Raw genomic sequence first — 19,518 nt, 5'->3', positions numbered from 1 at the left:
ATAGTTAATATAAGGCATCAAGGTAGGGTTGGGGCTAATGGGGGTCTTAAATTCATGTACACTAATACTAGGAGTATTAGGAACAAGAAGGAAGAGTTTTTGGCCATGGTTGGCACTTCCAGGCAACAGGTTATAGGTATTAGTGAAACATGGCTGACTGTAGATGATATAACTAGTGGGATTGAATGTGATGGGTATAGTGTGTTCAGGAATGACAGAGAGAATAAAATGGGGGGAGGAGTATTGTTGATGATAGCTGATGAGCTCCAGCCAAGGAGAATAGAAGTTGAATTGCAGGATAGAGAAAAGAGCACATTTGAGGCCATTTGGTGTGAGATTGTGGCTAGCAGAACTAAATATACAATTGGGTGCTGCTATAGACCAGGTGATGGAAAAGATGGTGGTGACAGTATGCACAAGCAAATAGAAGAAATGGGTGGAAGGAGGGTGATTATTATGGGAGATTTCAACTATGGTCGCATTGATTGGAGTGAGGAGAGGACACACGGGAGGAAGGAACTGGATTTTATGCGGTTATTAAGGGATAACTATCTGCGACAGCATGTAATGGGAAATACTAGGGGTCAGAGAGTGCTTGACCTAGTAATTACATCTGAGGATTTGGCTGTAACAAATATGACCACATTGCCACCAATCGGTGAGAGTGATCATAGGGTCTTAACTTGGGAGGTGGCTAAAGGTGTAGAATTTTCAATTAAGACAGGGTACATGTGGAATTATCGGGCGGGAAAGTATGACAAGCTTAGGAGTTTGATTGGTTCAGTGCCATGGCATGTACAACTGCAAGGACTAGAAGTTGATAGTGCATGGGGGGGTAGTTAAGAAGTGCTTGCATGAAGCAATGGCTGACTGTATACCTAGAGTCCGAATAATAAATCAAGTAGGGGTTAAATGGATGAATAACACCATTAAGCTTGAGTTGCAAAAAAAGAAACAACTATGGAGGGAATTTAAGGAGAAGGGTGACCGGCAGGCACATGAACGGTATAAAGCGCAGGCTAGAAGGGTGACGAGTGTGGTAAGAAAAGCAAAAAAGGATTACGAAAGAACATTGGCCGAGCAGGCTAAAGAGAACCCTAAACAGTTTTTTAGATATGTAGCAAGTAAAAGGAAAAATGTACATGGCAGATTGATTTTAAAGAATGCCGATGGTAGGGAGGTAACTGAATCAGTTGAGATAGTTGAGTTACTGAGTGAGCACTTTGCAAAAGTATATCATCCAGGTGGTGACATTGCAGAAACGAATAAACCAGTAGATTATACAGGAATTGTGGTTAATGAAGTGGAGGTGAGTAGTCTATTGCATTACCTCAATGTCAATACATCTGTGGGATTGGATGGTATACCAGCTCGTGTTGTACGAGAAGCAGCTAAAGAATTGTCAGTACCCTTGACCATTTTGTTTAATTTGAGTCTCGGTTCTGGGTTAGTCCCGAGCGGGTGGAAAGAGGGGAAAATAGTTCCACTGCATAAAGGTGGTTCCAAGACTGCTGTTGTAAATTACCGACCGATTAGCATATCAGGAATCATTGTCAAGGTCTTAGAGAAAATAGTCAAAAGGAAAATACAAGATTAGATTGAAGAAAATGGGATACTGTATCGGGGACAGCATGGTTTTGTGAAGGGTAGGTCATGCCTCAGTAACTTGCTCACGTATTATAAAACAGTGACGGCTGAACTGGATAAGGGTAATGGGTTTACGGTGATTCTACTGGACCTTGCCAAGGCCTTTCACCGGATTCCACATGGAATTCTAATCAGTAAATTGCAGCATATGGGAATGGACATAGGGTTGGTGAGATGGATAGGAGGGTGGTTGACGGAGAGATATCAGAGAGTGGTTTACTCGGGAGTAGAGTCCACAAGATGGCCTGTGACTAGTGGTGTGCCACAAGGATCTGTTCTTGGACCACTGCTGTTTAATTTGTTCATAAATGATATAGGAAATGATCTGAGAGGAACAGTTCATTTGTTTGCAGATGATGCGAAGTTGGGTAGGGCAATAGTGAATGCAGATGACGTCAAAATTTTGCAGGATGATTTGGATAGATTGGAGGTCTGGGCTAAGGAGAATGGATGTCAGTTTAATGTGGCAAAATGTAAGGTTATGCATTTTGGGGTGAAAAGATTGGCGGCAGTTTACTGCATTGGTGGAACCCTGCTCCAGGAAATTGATGAGGCACGAGATTTAGGAGTGTTGGTGGATAAGGAATTGAAATTTAGGGGACACATTGCAAAAGTGACCAAAACAGCTCATCAAATCACTTGGTTGCTGAAGAATACGTTGACAAGCAGAGACAAGCAGTTTATTGTTCCTCTCTATCGAGCCTTGATAAGACCCCATCTAGACTACTGTGCTCAGATTTGGTCACCTAGGTTTCTTCTTGATGGGGAGGATGTCGAGAGGATCCAGAGGCGAGTGACCAAGATGATAGCAGGTCTGTGGAATGAACCGTATGAGAACAGGTTGAGGATTTGTGGGTTGCAAAAATTGGTTGATAGGCGGAGGAGGGGAGATATGATTGAGACATTCAAATTACTGAAGGGTTTCTATAAAATTAATTCAGAAGATATTTTTGAGAACAGGGCTGGTTGTGGGAGGACTAGGGGACATCCATGGAAACTGGGCAAAAGTGTGGTTAGTAAAGGTGTTAGAGCAGCTAGGTTCTTTACTTTTAGAGTGGTGAATGAGTGGAATGCGCTCCATGAGTCTGTGGTGGATGCTGTGACAGTGAATGAGTTTAAGGCGAGGTATGATAGATACTGTATGAATGTCAGATAGTTGTGATGAATATGATTTGGGGCCTCCCTCGATGAGTCTAATGACTCCCTGGAGTTGCCCGTAATAATAGTAATAATAATAATAGTAATGTGGTATACTGCTGCTAATCTTTTCACCCCAAAATGCATAACCTTACATTTTGTCACATTAAATTGACATCCATTCTCCTTAGTCCAGAACTCCAATCTATCTAAGTCATTCTGCAAGACTTTGACATCTTCTGCATTCACTATTGCCCTACCCAACTTTGCATCATCAGCGAACAAATGAATTGTTCCACTTAGATCCTTCCCTATATCATTAATGAACAGATTAAACAGCAGTGGTCCAAGAACAGAACCCTGCGGCACACCACTAGTCACAGGCCGTCTTTTGGACTCTACTCCTGAATAAACTACTCTTTGATATCTCTCCATCAACCAACCACCTATCCACCTCACCACCCCTATATCCATTCCCATATGTTGTAGTTTACGGATTAGTATTCCATGTCATATCCTGTCAAACGCCTTTGCCAGGTCCAGCAGTATCACTGTAAACCCATTTCCCTTATCCAGTTCAGCCACCACCTTGTTATAAAACTTGAGCAAGTTACTGAAGCATGGTCTACCCTTCACAAAGCCATGCTGTCCCCTGTACAGTATCTCGTTTTCATCAATCCATTCCTGTATTTTTCCCTTGACTACTTTCTCTAAGACCTTGACAACGACTCCTGATATGTTGATTGGTCGGTAATTTGTAACCGTAGTCTTGGATCCTCCTTTATGCAGTGAAACTATTTTCCCCTCTTTCCACACCTTCGGGACTATGCCAGACATGAGAACTCAGATTAAACATGGTCAAGGGCACTGATAATTCTTTAGCCGCTGCACGCAAGACCCGTGCCGGTATACCATCCAATCCCACAGATGTGTTCACATTAAGGTTCTGTAATAGACTAGTCACCTCCACTTCATTCATCACTATTCCCGTATAAACTAATGGTTCCTTCATTTTTTCAATGTCACCACCTGGATGATATGCTTTTGCAAAGTGCACACTCAGTAACTCCACTATATCGACTGATTTAGTGACCTCCTTACCATCGTCATTCCTTAAAATCATTTTACCGTGTACAGTTTTTTTTTTGCTTGCAGCATATTGAAAGAACTGTTTTGGATTCTCTTTTGCTTGCAAAGCTAGTTTCCTTTCATAATCCAGTTTTGCTTTTTTTTACCACACTTGTTACCTTTCTGGCCGGCACTTTATACCATTCGTGTGCCTGCAGGGCACCCCTTTCTTTAAATTCCCTCCACAGTTGTTTCTTCTTTTGCAGCTCAAGCTTAATGGTGTTATTCATCCATTTAACCCCTACCTGTTTTACTATTCGGACCCTAGGTATACAATCATCCATTACTTCCTGTAAATGCTCCTTGACCACTTCCCATGCTCTATCGACGTCCAGCCCTTGCAGTTGTACATGGCATGGCACTGATCCAAGCAATCTCCTAAGCTTGTCATACTTGCCAGCATGGTAATTCCACATATACCCTGTCTTAATCGAAAATTCCACACCTTTAGCCACCTCCAAGGTCAAGACCTTATGATCACTCTCACCAATAGGTGGCAACATGGTCATATTCATTACAGTCAAATTCTCAGATGCTATTACCAGGTCAAGCACTCTCACACCCCTAGTATTTTCAATTACATGCTGTCTCAGATAGTTATCCCTTAATAATTGAATAAAATCCATTTCCTTCCTCACATGTGTCCTCTCCTCCTTCCAATCAATGTTACCATAGTTGAAATCCCCTATAATAATTACCCTCCTTCCACTCATTTCATCAATTTCCCTATGCATACTATCTCCACCATCTATTCCATCACCTGGTCTATAGCAGCACCCAACTGTATATTTTATTCTGCCAGTCTCAATCTCACACCAAATAGCCTCAAATGAGCTCCTTTCACTATCCTGCAATACAACTTCAATTCTCCTTGGCTGCAGTTCATCAGCTATCATCAATAATACCCCTTCCCCCATTTTATTCTCTCTGTCCCTCCTAAACACACTATAACCTACACATTCTATCCCACTAACTATATCTTCTTCCGTCAGCCATGTTTCACTAATGCCAATAACCTTTGCCCAGAAAGAGCCAATCAAAGCCAAAAATTCTTCCTTCTTGTTCCTAATACTCCTGGCATTAGTATACATGAAATGCAGTGATCCCTTAGTCCCACCCCTATATTGATACGTTATTCTAAATGACCCATTCCCATTTTTTGTCCTTAGTGCTGGCTCGGGTACATTATATACATTCTTACACTCATCTGTCTCACTGATGTCTGCATATCCATTTCCCCCCCCCCCTCCTTGGTAGTTCTAGTTTCCCTGGTTTTGCACATCCATTTTCACTTCATTCAGCAACACTCTTTCCAGACTCCGCACACCAAGTCCATTCAAATGCAGGCCATCCATCTCCTTTCGCCCTTCAAACTCATTCCACACCACACCGTCTGCATAACCTACGTATAATGTCATTTGCAATTATGGCTCTCCTCCTAAACTCCTCCCTGTTATACCGCGGCAACAGACTAACCATTCTAACTCTGTCACTCTTTTCTTTCGCTACCTTTAACAATACTTTCAAGTCCTCTCTCATAAAAAATTTATCACCTTTCAATTCTTTCGTACCCGCCACAATTATTAATTCTTTCACCCTTTGTTTTTGCACTCTAATACTCTCACTTACATCCTTAAATTTCCCACCCGGTAAGTACGATTTAGTTACACTGCCATCTTTTACCCCTCTTAATAACAAGTCACCATACAACACTCTTTCTTTCATTTCAGAAACTCTCTCATTCTTGCACTGTTTTTTTACGTTATCCGAATCACTCTGGAAAGAGTTTTGCAGGTGCTCTAATTGCCGTGGCGCAATTTGTATCACTGCGCGCAAACTAGCGATCTCACTTCTCACAAATAATTCCTCATTATTTTTATCATTTAAACCATTTTCTCTCTCAGTATGGTTGCTTTCACTCTTTCTTAGATCACCGCTCTCATTGCCATCTTGTACATCGCAATTCTCTATCAAGCCACTATTTTCACTCACATTCTGGCAATTCTGGCTTTCTTCAACCATAACTATCTCACTACCTTACACATACTTCAACTCCTCACTTTGCTTACACTTTCTACACATTCTCCCACCACTATCACTTTCAATCCAAATTCCAGCCTCATTCGGGAATGCATACATCCCACACACATCACATTGGACAAACTCTCTCGCATTATAGTTTTTGTACAATGGCGTCATATTTTTGGACGCCATTATCTTACGTTGTATTGGCGCCATATTCAAATCTATGAAACGTAACGTTATATACTAAATTAAATAACTTAATTCACACCAAAATCCCACAGACACAACACGTTACCAAAATTAGGCAATATTACGTTATTATTTTAACCTATATTCTAATTTTTACTCAAAATTGTACTTAGCTTTCAGGAGCTCTCTGAAAACACAATATCGATCTGAAAACATAATCTTTGTGTATTTTAGTCTATATTTCACATATGAGAGTTGATCAACTTTTATTTGCCTATAAAACTTTCTTACATGTTCTTCTTTTCAAAATGAAATTCAATTTTATACGGCTCAAGACTAAATATTGATCACTTCCAATTTCAATCCTCTGTACACTCTGATGTCCTGCACCAGGGAGAAAACATTGCTATCAACAATAACATAACCCGAGACTCAGATTAAACAATAATGTTGTTTAATCTGAGTCTCGGGTCTGGTTTTAGTCCCGAAGATGTGGAAAGAGGGGAAAATAGTTCCACAGCATAAAGGAGGATCCAAAACTAGAGTTGCAAATTACTAACCGATCAGCATATCAGGAGTCGTTGTCAAGGTCTTGGAGAAAGTAGTCAAGGGAAAAATACAGGAATGGATTGATGAAAATGAGATACTCTACGGGGGACAGCATGGCTTTGTGAAAGGTAGATCATGCCTCAGAAACTTGCTCTAGTTTTATAACACGGTGACGGCAGAACTGGATAAGGGTAATGGGTTCACAGTGATACTGCTGGACCTGGCTAAGGCATTTAACAGGATACCACATGGAATTCTAATCCGTAAACTACAACATATGGGAATGGATATATGGTTGGTGAGATATATAGCTGGGTGGTTGGTGGAAAGATATCAGAGAGTAGTTTATTCAGGAGTAGAGTCCAAAAGACGGCCTGTGACTAGTGATGTGCTGCAGGGTTCTGTTCTTGGACCACTGCTGTTTAATTTGTTCATTAACGATATAGGGAAGGATCTATGAGGAACAGTTCATTTGTTCGCTGCTGATGCAAAGTTGGGTAGGGCAATAGTGAATGCAGAAGATGTCAAAATCTTGCAGGACTACTTGGATAGATTGAAGTTCTGTGCTAAGGAGAATGGATGTCAATTTCATCATCATCATCAAATTCCTGCCATGTACCCTCAAGGGATGTACAGGATATGACAGTACTACATGAAAAAATTACATCATTACTAACTTCCTATCTACAATTTTCCTCCAAATCAGTCTGTTACTTGTCAAGACTCCAACATTATCAGATCTTCTATTTCTATCGTCTAAGGCACTTTGTACCGTATCAATCCACCTATATCTTGGTCTTCCTCTGGGTCGTTTTCCTGCCAACCTGGCAGAGAACACTTGTTTTGCTAATCTTTCCTCTCCCATTCTATTTAAGTGACCATACCACCTGAGATAAGCTCTGCTAACGCATTCCTGGATGCTGACAATGTCAAGTTCTTTCCTAATATCCTCATTTTTAATATGATATTGCCATTGATGCCATCTGTTCACGCCTCTAATCTTTCTCAGGACTCTCATATCTGCGGTCTCTAGTCTTTGGTCAAGTGTTTTACTTCTGACCCAGCTCTCAGATCCATAAGTTAAAATTGGTTTGAACACAGTCTTATATACAGCTAATTTAGTGTTCCGACTAATTTCTTTCTTATTCCACATGAATTTATTCAATTGACTTCCCACGATACCAGCTTTGCTGATTCTGTTGTCTATTTCTATATTTAGTTTACCATCTTCAGTAAAAATTGTGCCTAAGTAGCTGAAATGTTTTACTTGTTCCACAGGTTCTCCATTCACAACACAGTTGACATTTTCAATGATTCTGCCTATTTTCATTGTCTTTGTCTTTTTATTGCTGACCTTCCTACCATATCTATTACAACAGCTATTCAATTTAGTCAGAGAATCTTGCAGACTCGTAGCGGATTTATTTAGAAGTATAACATCATCCGCATAAAGCAAAGAGCTGACATTAACATCTCCAATTTTGATATCAGGTTTAATACCACATTCCTTCATAATGTGATCCATGTAGATAATGAATAACAGAGGGGATAATGTACATCCTTGTCTCAAACCACATTTAACATTAAACCATCTTCCTGTACTTCCTTCAATTCTAACTGCTGACTCACAACTCCAATAAAGACTAAGTATTGCTTGATATAATGCCCCATTGACAGCATATAACTGCAGCGTATTTAATAGCTTCTCTCTTGGCACCTTGTCATATGCCTTTTCCAAATCGACAAAACTTAAATACAGATCTTTGTTATATTCCCATGCTTTCTCGACTATTTGTCGTAAAGTGAAGATCTGATCCTGACAGCCTCTATTTGGCCTGAATCCAGCTTGTTCTTCACCAAGCTTTTCTTCCACAATTCTTCTCAACCGTTTCTCAAGTATACTTGCATAGATCTTGCCAGGAACACTCAGTAGGGAAATACCTCTGTAATTCTCACATTCAGTTTTATTTCCCTTTTTATATATGGGTACTATGAGAGCTCTACTCCAATCATCGGGAATTCGTCCCTCTGTCCAGGCTTTCTGAACTATGCAGTGCAGCCACTGTAAGACTCGAATACCACCATACTTCAGCATTTCTGGTCGAATATCATCTACTCCTGCTGCCTTTCCACATTTCAAGCCTTTGATGGCTTTTTCTACTTCAAGTATGGATATGTATTCCTGACTGCATGCATGGTCAGTGTTTTTTATCACTGTGCTGTCATCACTGCTTGTTTCATTTAGCAGTTTTTCAAAGTAATTACTCCATACTTCAAGGATATCTTTTTCTCCTGTTTTCATGTCACCTTTATCATCTCTAACTCCTTTTAGAGCACTCTTTCCTCCATTCCTAAGCTTCTTCAACCACCTCCAGAATATTTTGCCACCTTCTTGATATTTATTTTCTATATTCTTGCCAAAGTCCTCCCATGACTTTTGTTTAGCTAGTTTTACACAGTGTTTAGCATTCTTGCATTTGTCTCTGTATTCTCTAAGAGCACAAGCTGACTTATTTGCCAGGAACTTTTGATATGCTTTCTTCTTTTCCTTCACTGCCTCTTCCTGTGTCCACCAGGGAGTTCTGATTTTTTTATCCTTACAGATAACCTCATCACATGCCTCTCTGGCAGAATCAATCAATGTTTCCTTCAGAGTTTGCCACTGAATCTCCAAGGTTTGATTCCTGTTCTCAAACTCTTTCATTTTCTTTTCAATAATATTTCTGTATTTTAGTCTACAGTTCACATCTGAGAGCTGCTCAACTTTTATTCGCTTTAAAACTTTCTTACATGTTATTCTTTTCAATATAGTAATATAGTAAATGTAAGGTTATGCATTTTAGGGTGAAAAGATTAGCAGCATTATACCACATTGGTGGAAATGAACTCCAGGAAATTGATGAGGCCAGGGACTTGGGAGTGTTGGTGGATAGGGAGATGAAGTTTAGGGGGCACATTGCAAAAGTGGCTAAATCAGCTTATCAACTCACTTGGTTGTTGAAAAATACTTTGACAAGCAGAGACAAGCAAGTCATTGTACCTCTGTACCGAGCCTTGATAAGATCTCATCTCGACTACTGTGCCCAGATTTGGTCACTTGGATCCAGAGGCAAATGAACAAGATGATAGCAGGTCTATGGAATGAACCTTATAAGAACAGGTTGAAGATTTGTGGGTTGCAGAAATTAGTTGATAGACAGAAAAAGGGGAGATATGATTGAGACATTCAAATTGCTTAAGCGTTTCTATAGGATTAATTCAGAGGATATTTTTGAGATCAGGACTGGTGGTGGGAGAACTAGGGGACACCTATGGAAGCTGGGCAAGAGTGTGGTTAGCAAGGGTGTTAGAGCTGGGTTCTTTACTTTTAGAGTGGTAAATGAGTGGAATAAGCTGCCAGAGTCTGTTATGGGTGCTATGACGGTGAGTGAGTTCAAGGCAAGGTATGATAGTTACTGTGAGAATGTCGTATAGTTGTGTGGCCATGATGTTTAATGCCTCCTTTGATGAGTCTAAGGACTCCCTGGAGTCTTCCATAATAATAATAATAGTCAATGAGACTTTTCTTATTCCTTGCCTCTTCTCTCCATGTGAATTTGTGCACATTTTTATGTTGGAACATAGTGTTAATAATAACTAGCCCACGTCCTGAGCAGAAATCCAACAGGTATTTACCATTATTATTAGTTTTGCTCTTTTCTCCAAATTTTATCAAAATATTTTTATATGTCTGACAATCATTTCCTACTCTGGTATTTAGATCCCCAACAAGGACCAACTTTTCCTTTTTCATTGTGTCAGTTGCTTTCTCTAAAAGCCTAAAAAAATTCCTCCACTTCTACCTTAGTAGAACCTTCTGTGGGATCATAGGCACAAATAACTCTCATTGTCGAGTTCCCCATTCTGATATTTGCCCACATCACTGTACTCGAGACTGCCTGCCATTCAAGAAGATTAGCCTTGTATTTAGTGTTAAATACTATGGCTACTCCCTCTTTTCCTTGATTGTCATTGCCTGAGTATAACATTTTGTATTTATTGCTCAGAAAGATCTTTTCCTTTTTTGTTTCAGTCACCCCTATTATGCCAATATTTTGCCCTGGTATACTTATCTAATTCCTCAGCTAGCTCCATTTCTTTGCCATTCAGGCTTCTTACGCTGATAGTACCGATCTTTAACTCTGGTGATGTTGAGTTGGGATGTGTTCTCAGATTTGTTCCAGTAGCTGACTTTTCGCTGTTTGCTCTTGTTCCTTGGTGAAATCAATGGGGACTTGTTTAACCGGGCGATGCCCCAGCTGCCATGAAATTCTGTCATGTTGTACCATCATTTTGTATTTTGGTTTAAGTTAATAAGAATACCATTGGTTGACTAAATCCCAAATTGCCAGCCCATCCCCATTCATTCAGTATCCTCACCTTCTCGTGGTAGATCTAACAGGGTGTACCATGAAAAGGTGAGGATTGGACATTAGGTCAGAAGCCCTGGTCGGTTCTCTGCATTCCTTTAAATGCTATGTGGAGGTCTCCTCTCAGTTATACAGCTTTGATCCTTACGCACCACGTAACATGATAATACATGTAATTCATACACAAAAAATATTATTAGTGGGTGGTCAATAGATGATAGTGCCATTATGTGTAGAATAGAGAATTAAGTTGTGGAAATAGTAGGTTATGTAGTGTTCTCTCCAATGATGGTTTTTTTTTGGTGGTGGTCCAGGGGATTTTAATAATTGCATGAGAAAAAACACTAGAAAGAAAATTTATGCAATATTTATGTGCTTTCACCCATTACACACTGCCAAATGATAACAAAATTGTACTGGGATTAATGTAATTCTAATGTTATATTCCATGATTAAGGAGATTGACTAGCGGTGTAGAAGTATTAGCATAGGTTTTGGAATACCACGGAGACCCAGTAATGACATAATTGAATTGAATAAAGGTTAAGTAATGCTTATTAGCAACAAAATTTATTAATTTTTTCATTTTAATGATTTTATTCTGGCTAACCCTTAACTGCCCTGGTGGGGTTTGACAGATCCCAAGCAATAAAGTTTCATTTGTAGATACTACTATAGAGAGCTCTACTCCACAGAGTATTCTCTTGACTGTTGTCTGTGCACGTGTTTATTTCTCCTTTCTGCTAAGTAATATGTCATTGGGCATAGAAGTGTAACTTTTTTTTGAAACGGTCAATTTTGTTTTTCTCTGTTTTTCTAGGCCCACAAATGGAGCAAACAGTAAAAGAGCTGTTATGAAAGACACTATAGTAGAATTGTTAGGTGAGGATGGCTCTGTAGTTGAGTCTGATGCAGACAGTGACGTCTGCATGCAGAGTGACCTAATACCAGTACCAAGAAATCAGACTTGTCAGATTAAGGTGAGCAGATAAGCACTGGAAACCTTTTTTGGAGGAAAAAACAAATGCTTCAATTGTGGTAAGACAGCACCAAGAAAAGAAAGAACACATGCTGCTAATATTATCATCTATCTTCCTGGGCTAAAGGGAGCAGTTTTACCTTATCTGCAAATGACCAACCAACTTGGGAGTCTTTCATCAAACCTGAAGTTGCTTGTAGAGACATCAGAAACCTTCCACATGATCTCCAACAAATCTTCCAGAAACAAAGAGGTGAAACCACTTCAAACCAAGGCCATCAAGGAAATACTAGTGCAAAACATCAATGCGACTTTTGCCCCATATCCAAAGACAGAAAGACAAAGATGATCTGCCACAGTTGTGGAAGGAATGTATATTCAGATCACACCTTGCATGTCTGTAAAAAATGTGCAGAAATAAAAAAATGCAGAAAAACCATCTTGTCAGTAGTCGTAATTTTAATGCTGGGTCTCTCAGATTCCATCAGCATGTATATGTGACTGTTTTTCACCAGCACAGTCAAGGGCTAACTTAAATGTCACTAATCTCGGGACGATCCAATAATGATATCGACTACGAACATAATTTAAAACTTCGTGTATTCATTACATCGGCAAAATAAAATGGAGTCTGTGTCATTTTTAACAAACGTCAATTCTAATTTTGCAATTAAAAAAACATCCAATCATGACTATACGTAAACTGCTCATTTAACCGCGGCACGACGAAGCATAACAGCCGACACATGCGATTTTCGGTCTCGCCAAATAATTACCGGTTACATTATATTTCAGAAAGAGGTTTACTTTCCCATATATTACTATCTAGAAAACGGTGAGAGATCAAGTCAAGCACTTTTTTTTTTCAAGTCTATATTTATAAAAGCATCTAAACTATGTTTCTATCCTTTACTGATGACTCAAATCATATGCCTAATATGAAAAATAACACATCAAGTGTGCATATTTATGACTCCACATGTCTGACGCAGTAACTTAACTGTCAGTATATTAAAGATCTTGAAACTCTAACCTGATTTCAGAAATGATAAGCGCGTTTGTGCATCAAAGTAACGACAACTGCTGCATATATATCCAAATACATTGTAACTGCCTCCATCTTCTTTTACTTTAACAGAGATATATCTTTTCGTCGATGGTTCACTTCTTTGAAATGAAATATACAAAAAACTACGAACATATCAAGACATTAACGTTACTGATCAAAATACAGTGAACTATCATTGTCCAGTTCAAGCATTCGGTGCAAATGTCCTAAATGTGGCGACATCTAACGGAAAGTATTTTGTTATAGATGGCGCTTTCATCTACCCCTCTGATATCTGAAGTGTCTAAGTGTGTTAAAAGTGCTTGAAATACTTTACAACTTTCAAACTTCAAAATTATTTTTTAAATTCTGTTGAGTTTTGGTACTATTTAATAATGCAGCATGATGACGTAAGTAATATTTAAGAGAAATCATCTTATATATATATATATATATTTAAATATAACCATTACATCTCAGTAACATTTCTCTACCAACCATGTTAGCATCCAGTTCGTAATGTAGTCGTGTAATTTACTGTATACTTCAAAGGAAATGTTAGCATCTAGTTCGTAATATTGTCGTGTAATGTAATTTACTGTATACTTCAAAGGAAATATTCTTTTTTTTTTAATCCTTCGATCAAGGCTTAGTTGACACAAAATTTACTCTACTAGAATGTTATTCTAATAGGCTACTAATTCGTGAAATTATTTCACTTGCAAGCTGCGCTCACGCTTGGACGAATTATAAAAAGTACATAATTTCTTCTCAAGTATGATTTGCTTTCCAATGGTCTTAAATTTATTATGCATTTTTTAATTAAAATGTGGTACTTTGCATACAGATGGTAAACTGGAGAAAATGTGCACTCTTGCACCTGATTTTACATCAAGCCATTTTCCTATACTTCAGTTCTAACTGCTGACATACAAATTAACATAGACTATGTATTTCTCTATATGATATTTCAATTACCATATAATTGTAACGTTTTGAAAAGCTTTTCTCTTGATCCTTGTCTTAAACCTTTTATAGAACTACAAAACTTAAATATAAATCCTTGTTATATTCCACCTTCAAAACACACGCAATTTACAGACATAGAATACCAGTTGTGGCAGAGGTGGGTGGTAGATGGCATTGATTTGTAATAGAGGTTCGGTGTAGTGGTTGAGACAGTTGTAGGTGTCCTCCCGCGATGAGTCTTCGGACTCCTTGGAGGTGTCAGGAATAATAATAATTCTTAGCTGTTTGTTTTAAAGTGAAAATCTGGTCCTGACAGTGTCTGTTTGGCCTGGACCCATCTTATTCCTCTTCAAGTTTATTATTATTATTACCTGACACCTCCAGGGAGTCCAAGGACTCATCGAGGGAGGACACCCACTCTACAACTATCTCAATCCACAAACTACAATGAGCTGCAACTACACCAATGCCTTCTACCACCCATGACTACTACTAGTATTTTCACAGAGAATCACAAACATCCATGCCTACAGTGGGAGGATTTGAACCTGCAGCCTTTCGGCTGGAGAGTGGATACGCTAACCACTCGGCCAACCAGCATCTTCCACAGCTTTTCTTAACCTCTTTCCAAGTATGTTTGTTTAAATCTTACCTAGATTGCTAAGTAGGAAAATTTGTCTGTAATTCTTACATTGTTTTATTTCCCTTTTTATAAATGGGAAGGATGAGTGCCCAACTCCATTCATTTGGAATGTGACCTTCTGAATTATGCAGCATAATCAGTGTAAAAGTTTTATACCACATATCTGAGCATTTCAGTTGAATGACTTTTTTTTTCCAGCTGTCTTTTTGCATCTAGGTTTATGATGGCTTTTTATTGATATATATATATAATATATACTCCTGATTGCATTCCTCTTGAATGTTTTCTGCCACTGTGTTGTCATTGCTTGCATCATTTAGCAGTCTTTCAGAGTAATCTCCAGTCATCTAGACCATATTTATCTTCAGTTTTCATGTTGCAGTTATCATGTCGGAATCCTTTTACAGTATTCTTTTCTTCCATGTGAAGAAAATAATACTGTAAAAGGTTTCTTCTTTTCTAAGCTTTTTCATTAGTCTCCAGAACATTTGCACCTTCCTGTGATTTATCTTTTATGTTCTTACCAGAATCTTCCCATGACTTGTTTAGCTAATTTTATACATAGGTATGTTCCCTTACATTATTATTATTATCTGACCTCCATAGGACTCATTGTAGGAAGTCTATATTCTCTCATGTAAAAAAGATCATTGAACTGTGCCTTAAACCCATTCACAGTTTCTTCACTCACCACACTTTTTGGCAATGCATTCCACTCTCCATACAAAGAGCTTACTTCGCACTCTCCTGCTAATACAGCTTCCATAGATGGCCTCTAGTTCTACCCTTGCCCTATGAAAAAATCTCTTCCACATTTTATATTTTTCTTTGTATTCTCCTAGGGCATTTGCTGATTTACTTGCTAGGAACTTTCAGTATGCTTCTTTTCCAGGATTGCTTTAACTTCTTGCATTCATCATAATCTTATTTTTTTATGCCTCACAAACAGCTTCACCACATGCAGTACCGTCGACATAGAGGCAGCCTGCCTCATGGCGTGTCTTAATAAGGGCACTCGTTCAGCAATATTGCGATAGGCGCTGCCACTACGCTAACAGATTCAAGTGAGAAAAGGAGTTTTTCCAAGCTTAAACTGATTAAAAATATTTGCCAACTGCAATGACCCAAGAAAGATTGGTTGGTCTAGCAACTATATTGATAGAGGTGGACGTAGCTTATAAATTAAATGTAGAGGAGCTTATAAACAGTTTTATTATGTGATGTGCCCGTAGAGTAAACATTTAATTAATATTATTATGTAATCATTTTGCATTAATGTTTCTCTTGTAATAAAAACAAAATAGCGACTGGGTATTTTCTTATATTTTTGTCTTATAATCCATCAGAGGACTAGGGGACATCCATAGAAGCTGGGCAAGAGTATGGTTAGTAAAGGTATTAGAGCTGGGTTTTTTTACTTTTAGAGTGGTGAATGAGTGGAATAAGCTGCCAGAGTCTGTTGTGCGTGCTATGACATCGAATGAGTTCAAGGCAAAGTATGATAGATACTGTGTGAATGTCGAATAGTTGTGATGGACATGATGTGGCCTCCCTCGATGAGTCTAAGGACCCCTTGGAGTCGCCCGTAATAATAAGATTTAATTGTTTGCCTCAGGGAGTGATCTAATCTGGCAATGGCCCTGGCCACATGTCTCCCTAGCTGAATTAATGTTTTCTTTAGAGTTTGCCACTGAGTCTCTGGAGTTTGTTCCTTGTTTTCAAACAGTTTTTTTTTTTTTTATTAAATAATATTTGTATATTGAGTAGTGGTGTGCAGCAGGGCTATGCGCTTAGACCACTGCAATTAGAACACACTAACAAACAGAGATAAGGGAGTTATTATTCCTGTTTATAAAGCCTTGATATGATCACATATGGATTACTGTGCTCAGTTCTGGTCACCTGAGTTTCTTGGGGGATGAGGAAATGATTGAGAGGATCCATAGGCAAGTGACCAAGATGGTAAGTGTTCTGTGGAATGCTTCCTATGAGAATAGATTGAGGGTTTCTTGATTACAAAAGTTGGTTGATAGGCAAAAAAGGGGAGATAGTATCATTTAAGTTACTTAGAGAATTTTATAGGATGACGCAGAGAAAATATTTTAGCACTTGGCTAGAGATGGTAGAACAAGAGGTCATCCCTGCTAGTTGGGTAAAAGTATTGTTAACAAGGGCATGAGGATTAGATTTTTTTGCCTGGAGAGTGGTGAATGAATGGAGTGGGTTGCCTGAGTCAGTTCAGTTGTGAGTGCTTTGTCTGTTAATGTTTCAGGGAGAGGTATGATTGAATGTGTCTTTGTTTTCTGAGTTTCATCTGTTTTGCATGCATGAAGTGTGAACTGATGTGGTAGGAACTTTTTCACCCATGTTTACAGTGGGAAACAGTATTGTAGTCAAAGGAGGTAAGCTTCCTCCTCCTATTCCAGATTTTACATCTTTGAGTAATTTAAATATACCAACCAAATATAGCATTCTTGTTCATCATTGATTTCTAATATACAGTATCTTAAAACAAGCACGTTGTTCCCCATTCTGCGTAGATTTTGTTACTTAATTGATAAAGCATTCAAAGTTATCCAACAGTTATGGTTGCATTAGACCAATTAAGATGAGCGCTGATACTCTATGCATGTTAAAACTTTCAAACATTGATAAAAATGCAATCATGTGGTCAAACTTGTGAATTTTGTAGCGTTGGTTGCATGAGACATGACAGCACACCCAAACGAAATTTGCACACGATGCCAGCGATATATATGTTGAAAGTTTTTTACTTTGGTTTTATTATGCATTAAAGATACCAAGAAATTATATACTTGATTTTAATTCTTTACCCAAGAAAGCAAAACAATATTTTGTGAATGAAATATACAAGGGTGGTCTGAAAAGTTCTCGGCCTAACAATGAAAAAATGAATTTATAATTTCAAAATTATTTTTATTTTTCAACGTAATCTCCCTTAAGACTAATACATTTATTCCAGTGATGCTATAGCACCATTATCCCGTCCCTGTAGTGGTTCACAGTAAGATCTGCAAAATACCTCTCTACAGCTGCAATCACATCTTGATTCAAAGAAAAAAGCTTACCAGCAAGGAAGAGTTTTAGTTTTGGGAAGAGGTGTTGAATTGGATTTTAACGGTATTCATACGAACAGAGATTGATAATAAGAAAATAACTATTTATTAATTTAAAAACTAATATTTCGCTGGTGTTATATCCAGCATCTTCAGAGCACATAAACTTTGTGTGCTCTGAATAGTTAATGAATAGTTATTTTCTTATCAATGTGTTTGCATTAATACTGTTAAAATCCAATTTAACATGTGTGATGAACACATAAGCCCTTCCATACAGAAGTCAGAGGTAGCTAAATATGGGGAATAGGATGGATGCTCCAACAATTTGTAGTGCAGATCTCTTAATTTTCCCATTGCGAAAACACCTTTGTCGGCAGGTGCATTGTCCTGATGAAGTGATTTTCTTCTTCTGCAAACCGGGTCTTTTCTCACCAATTTTTTCATCTAGTCTGGTTAAAAGATCGGAATAATATTCCCTGGTTATTGTTTTACAAGATAATTAATAAACAAAATGCCTTTAGCTTCCCCAAAACATCGATGCCATGACCTTTCCTGCTGGTGGAACCGACTTTGTCTTCTTTGGCGCTGAACATCTGGCTTCATCCACTTATTTGATTGCTGTTTGGATTCTGGTGTGTAAGAATTCAAGTCTCATCCATAGTAATAAATCAATGCACGAAATCAGTTTTATTCTTGTTAAAATGCTCCAAGTACTGTTCAGAGATTTTCATGTAAGTGCATTTTTGATCTGCTTGTGCAAAGCTTTTTCATTTGCAATTCATGCAAAATATATCCTACATATTCTTTTGAAATGCCTACACTCTCAGCAATTTCATGCACTTTGACTCGCCAGTCATCCAATACCATATCGTGCACTTGATAAATGATTCCTGGTGTTGTTACACTTTTTGGGCGTCCTTCACGTGGATCTTCTTCAAGGCTGGTATGGCCACGTTTGAACTCGGCAGCCCATTTCTTAATTGTTGAAAATGAAGGAGAAGAGTTCCCATAAACTTTTATGAACTTCGAATTTATTTCTTTTGTCGTTAAACCTTCTTTTACAAAGAATTTTTATAACTGCACAACACTCAATTTTATCCATTTCAAGAGAAACAGAAACGCTTTTGCTTCAGACAGGTGTGTAAAACAAAGTACTTGATAGAATGACTTGCAATTTCACATGGATGTTTATGACAGATGTACTGACTTGGAAAAAAAAAAATCTTGCCGATAGTGTTGCCATCTGTGGTCGAGGCTGAGAACTTTTCAGGCTATCCTTATATTTACATCTGAACTACTTGTATATAGAGGCTAATGAGATCACATCAGTTGCCTTGATATGAATCCCATAATGCAAACCACACATCCTTTCAGACCTGTGTAATACTATGCATAATAGGAAGGGCCACTACACAGACTGGTTTTGACGTTTATTGAGATGTCGTCAGTGGGAGCCAGACCCACAAGAGATACCAAGGTTGAAGTTATGCAGAAGTCATATATATCTCATATACAAGTAGCCAAAAGATACTAGATGTTATTAATAAAAATCTCTGGATGAGAGAAAGCATGCCTTGATTGTTTTTAGCTGATGATACAACAGAAGTATCCAGTGCTTTTAATATTTTCTGTTCTCTAATCCTTATCTTCAGTTTTGCACTTCACAAAACTTTCATTTGTTGTCCATAATGAAGGATGAATTTATATAAACTATC

General features: G+C 38.3%; 2 protein-coding genes across 2 annotated transcripts in view; one reads left to right on the top strand and one right to left on the bottom strand.

The window, feature by feature from the left end:
- Positions 1-13,312, bottom strand: part of LOC150107290 (RING finger protein 145-like) — an 87,288-nt gene extending 73,976 nt beyond the window's left edge. The window contains exon 1 of the mRNA XM_090391138.1: positions 13,097-13,312. The gene's annotated coding sequence lies outside the window, so the exon portion shown is untranslated. The remainder of the gene's footprint in view (positions 1-13,096) is intronic.
- Positions 13,313-13,384: 72 nt separating this feature from the next.
- LOC150107289 (protein MAK16 homolog) overlaps positions 13,385-19,518 on the top strand; it is a 113,123-nt gene continuing 106,989 nt past the window's right edge. The window contains exon 1 of the mRNA XM_090391136.1: positions 13,385-13,521. Coding sequence (XP_090247262.1) covers positions 13,507-13,521 — 15 coding nt within the window. The 5' untranslated portion in view covers positions 13,385-13,506. The remainder of the gene's footprint in view (positions 13,522-19,518) is intronic.

Source organism: Typopeltis vanoorti, chromosome 4 (genome assembly GCF_054136105.1).
Source record: "Typopeltis vanoorti isolate ZY-2024b chromosome 4, IOZ_Tvanoo_1.0, whole genome shotgun sequence".
Lineage (NCBI taxonomy): Eukaryota > Metazoa > Arthropoda > Arachnida > Uropygi > Thelyphonidae > Typopeltis > Typopeltis vanoorti.
Note: the sequence above shows the minus strand (reverse complement) of the source record. Positions and strands in the feature narration are given on the sequence as shown.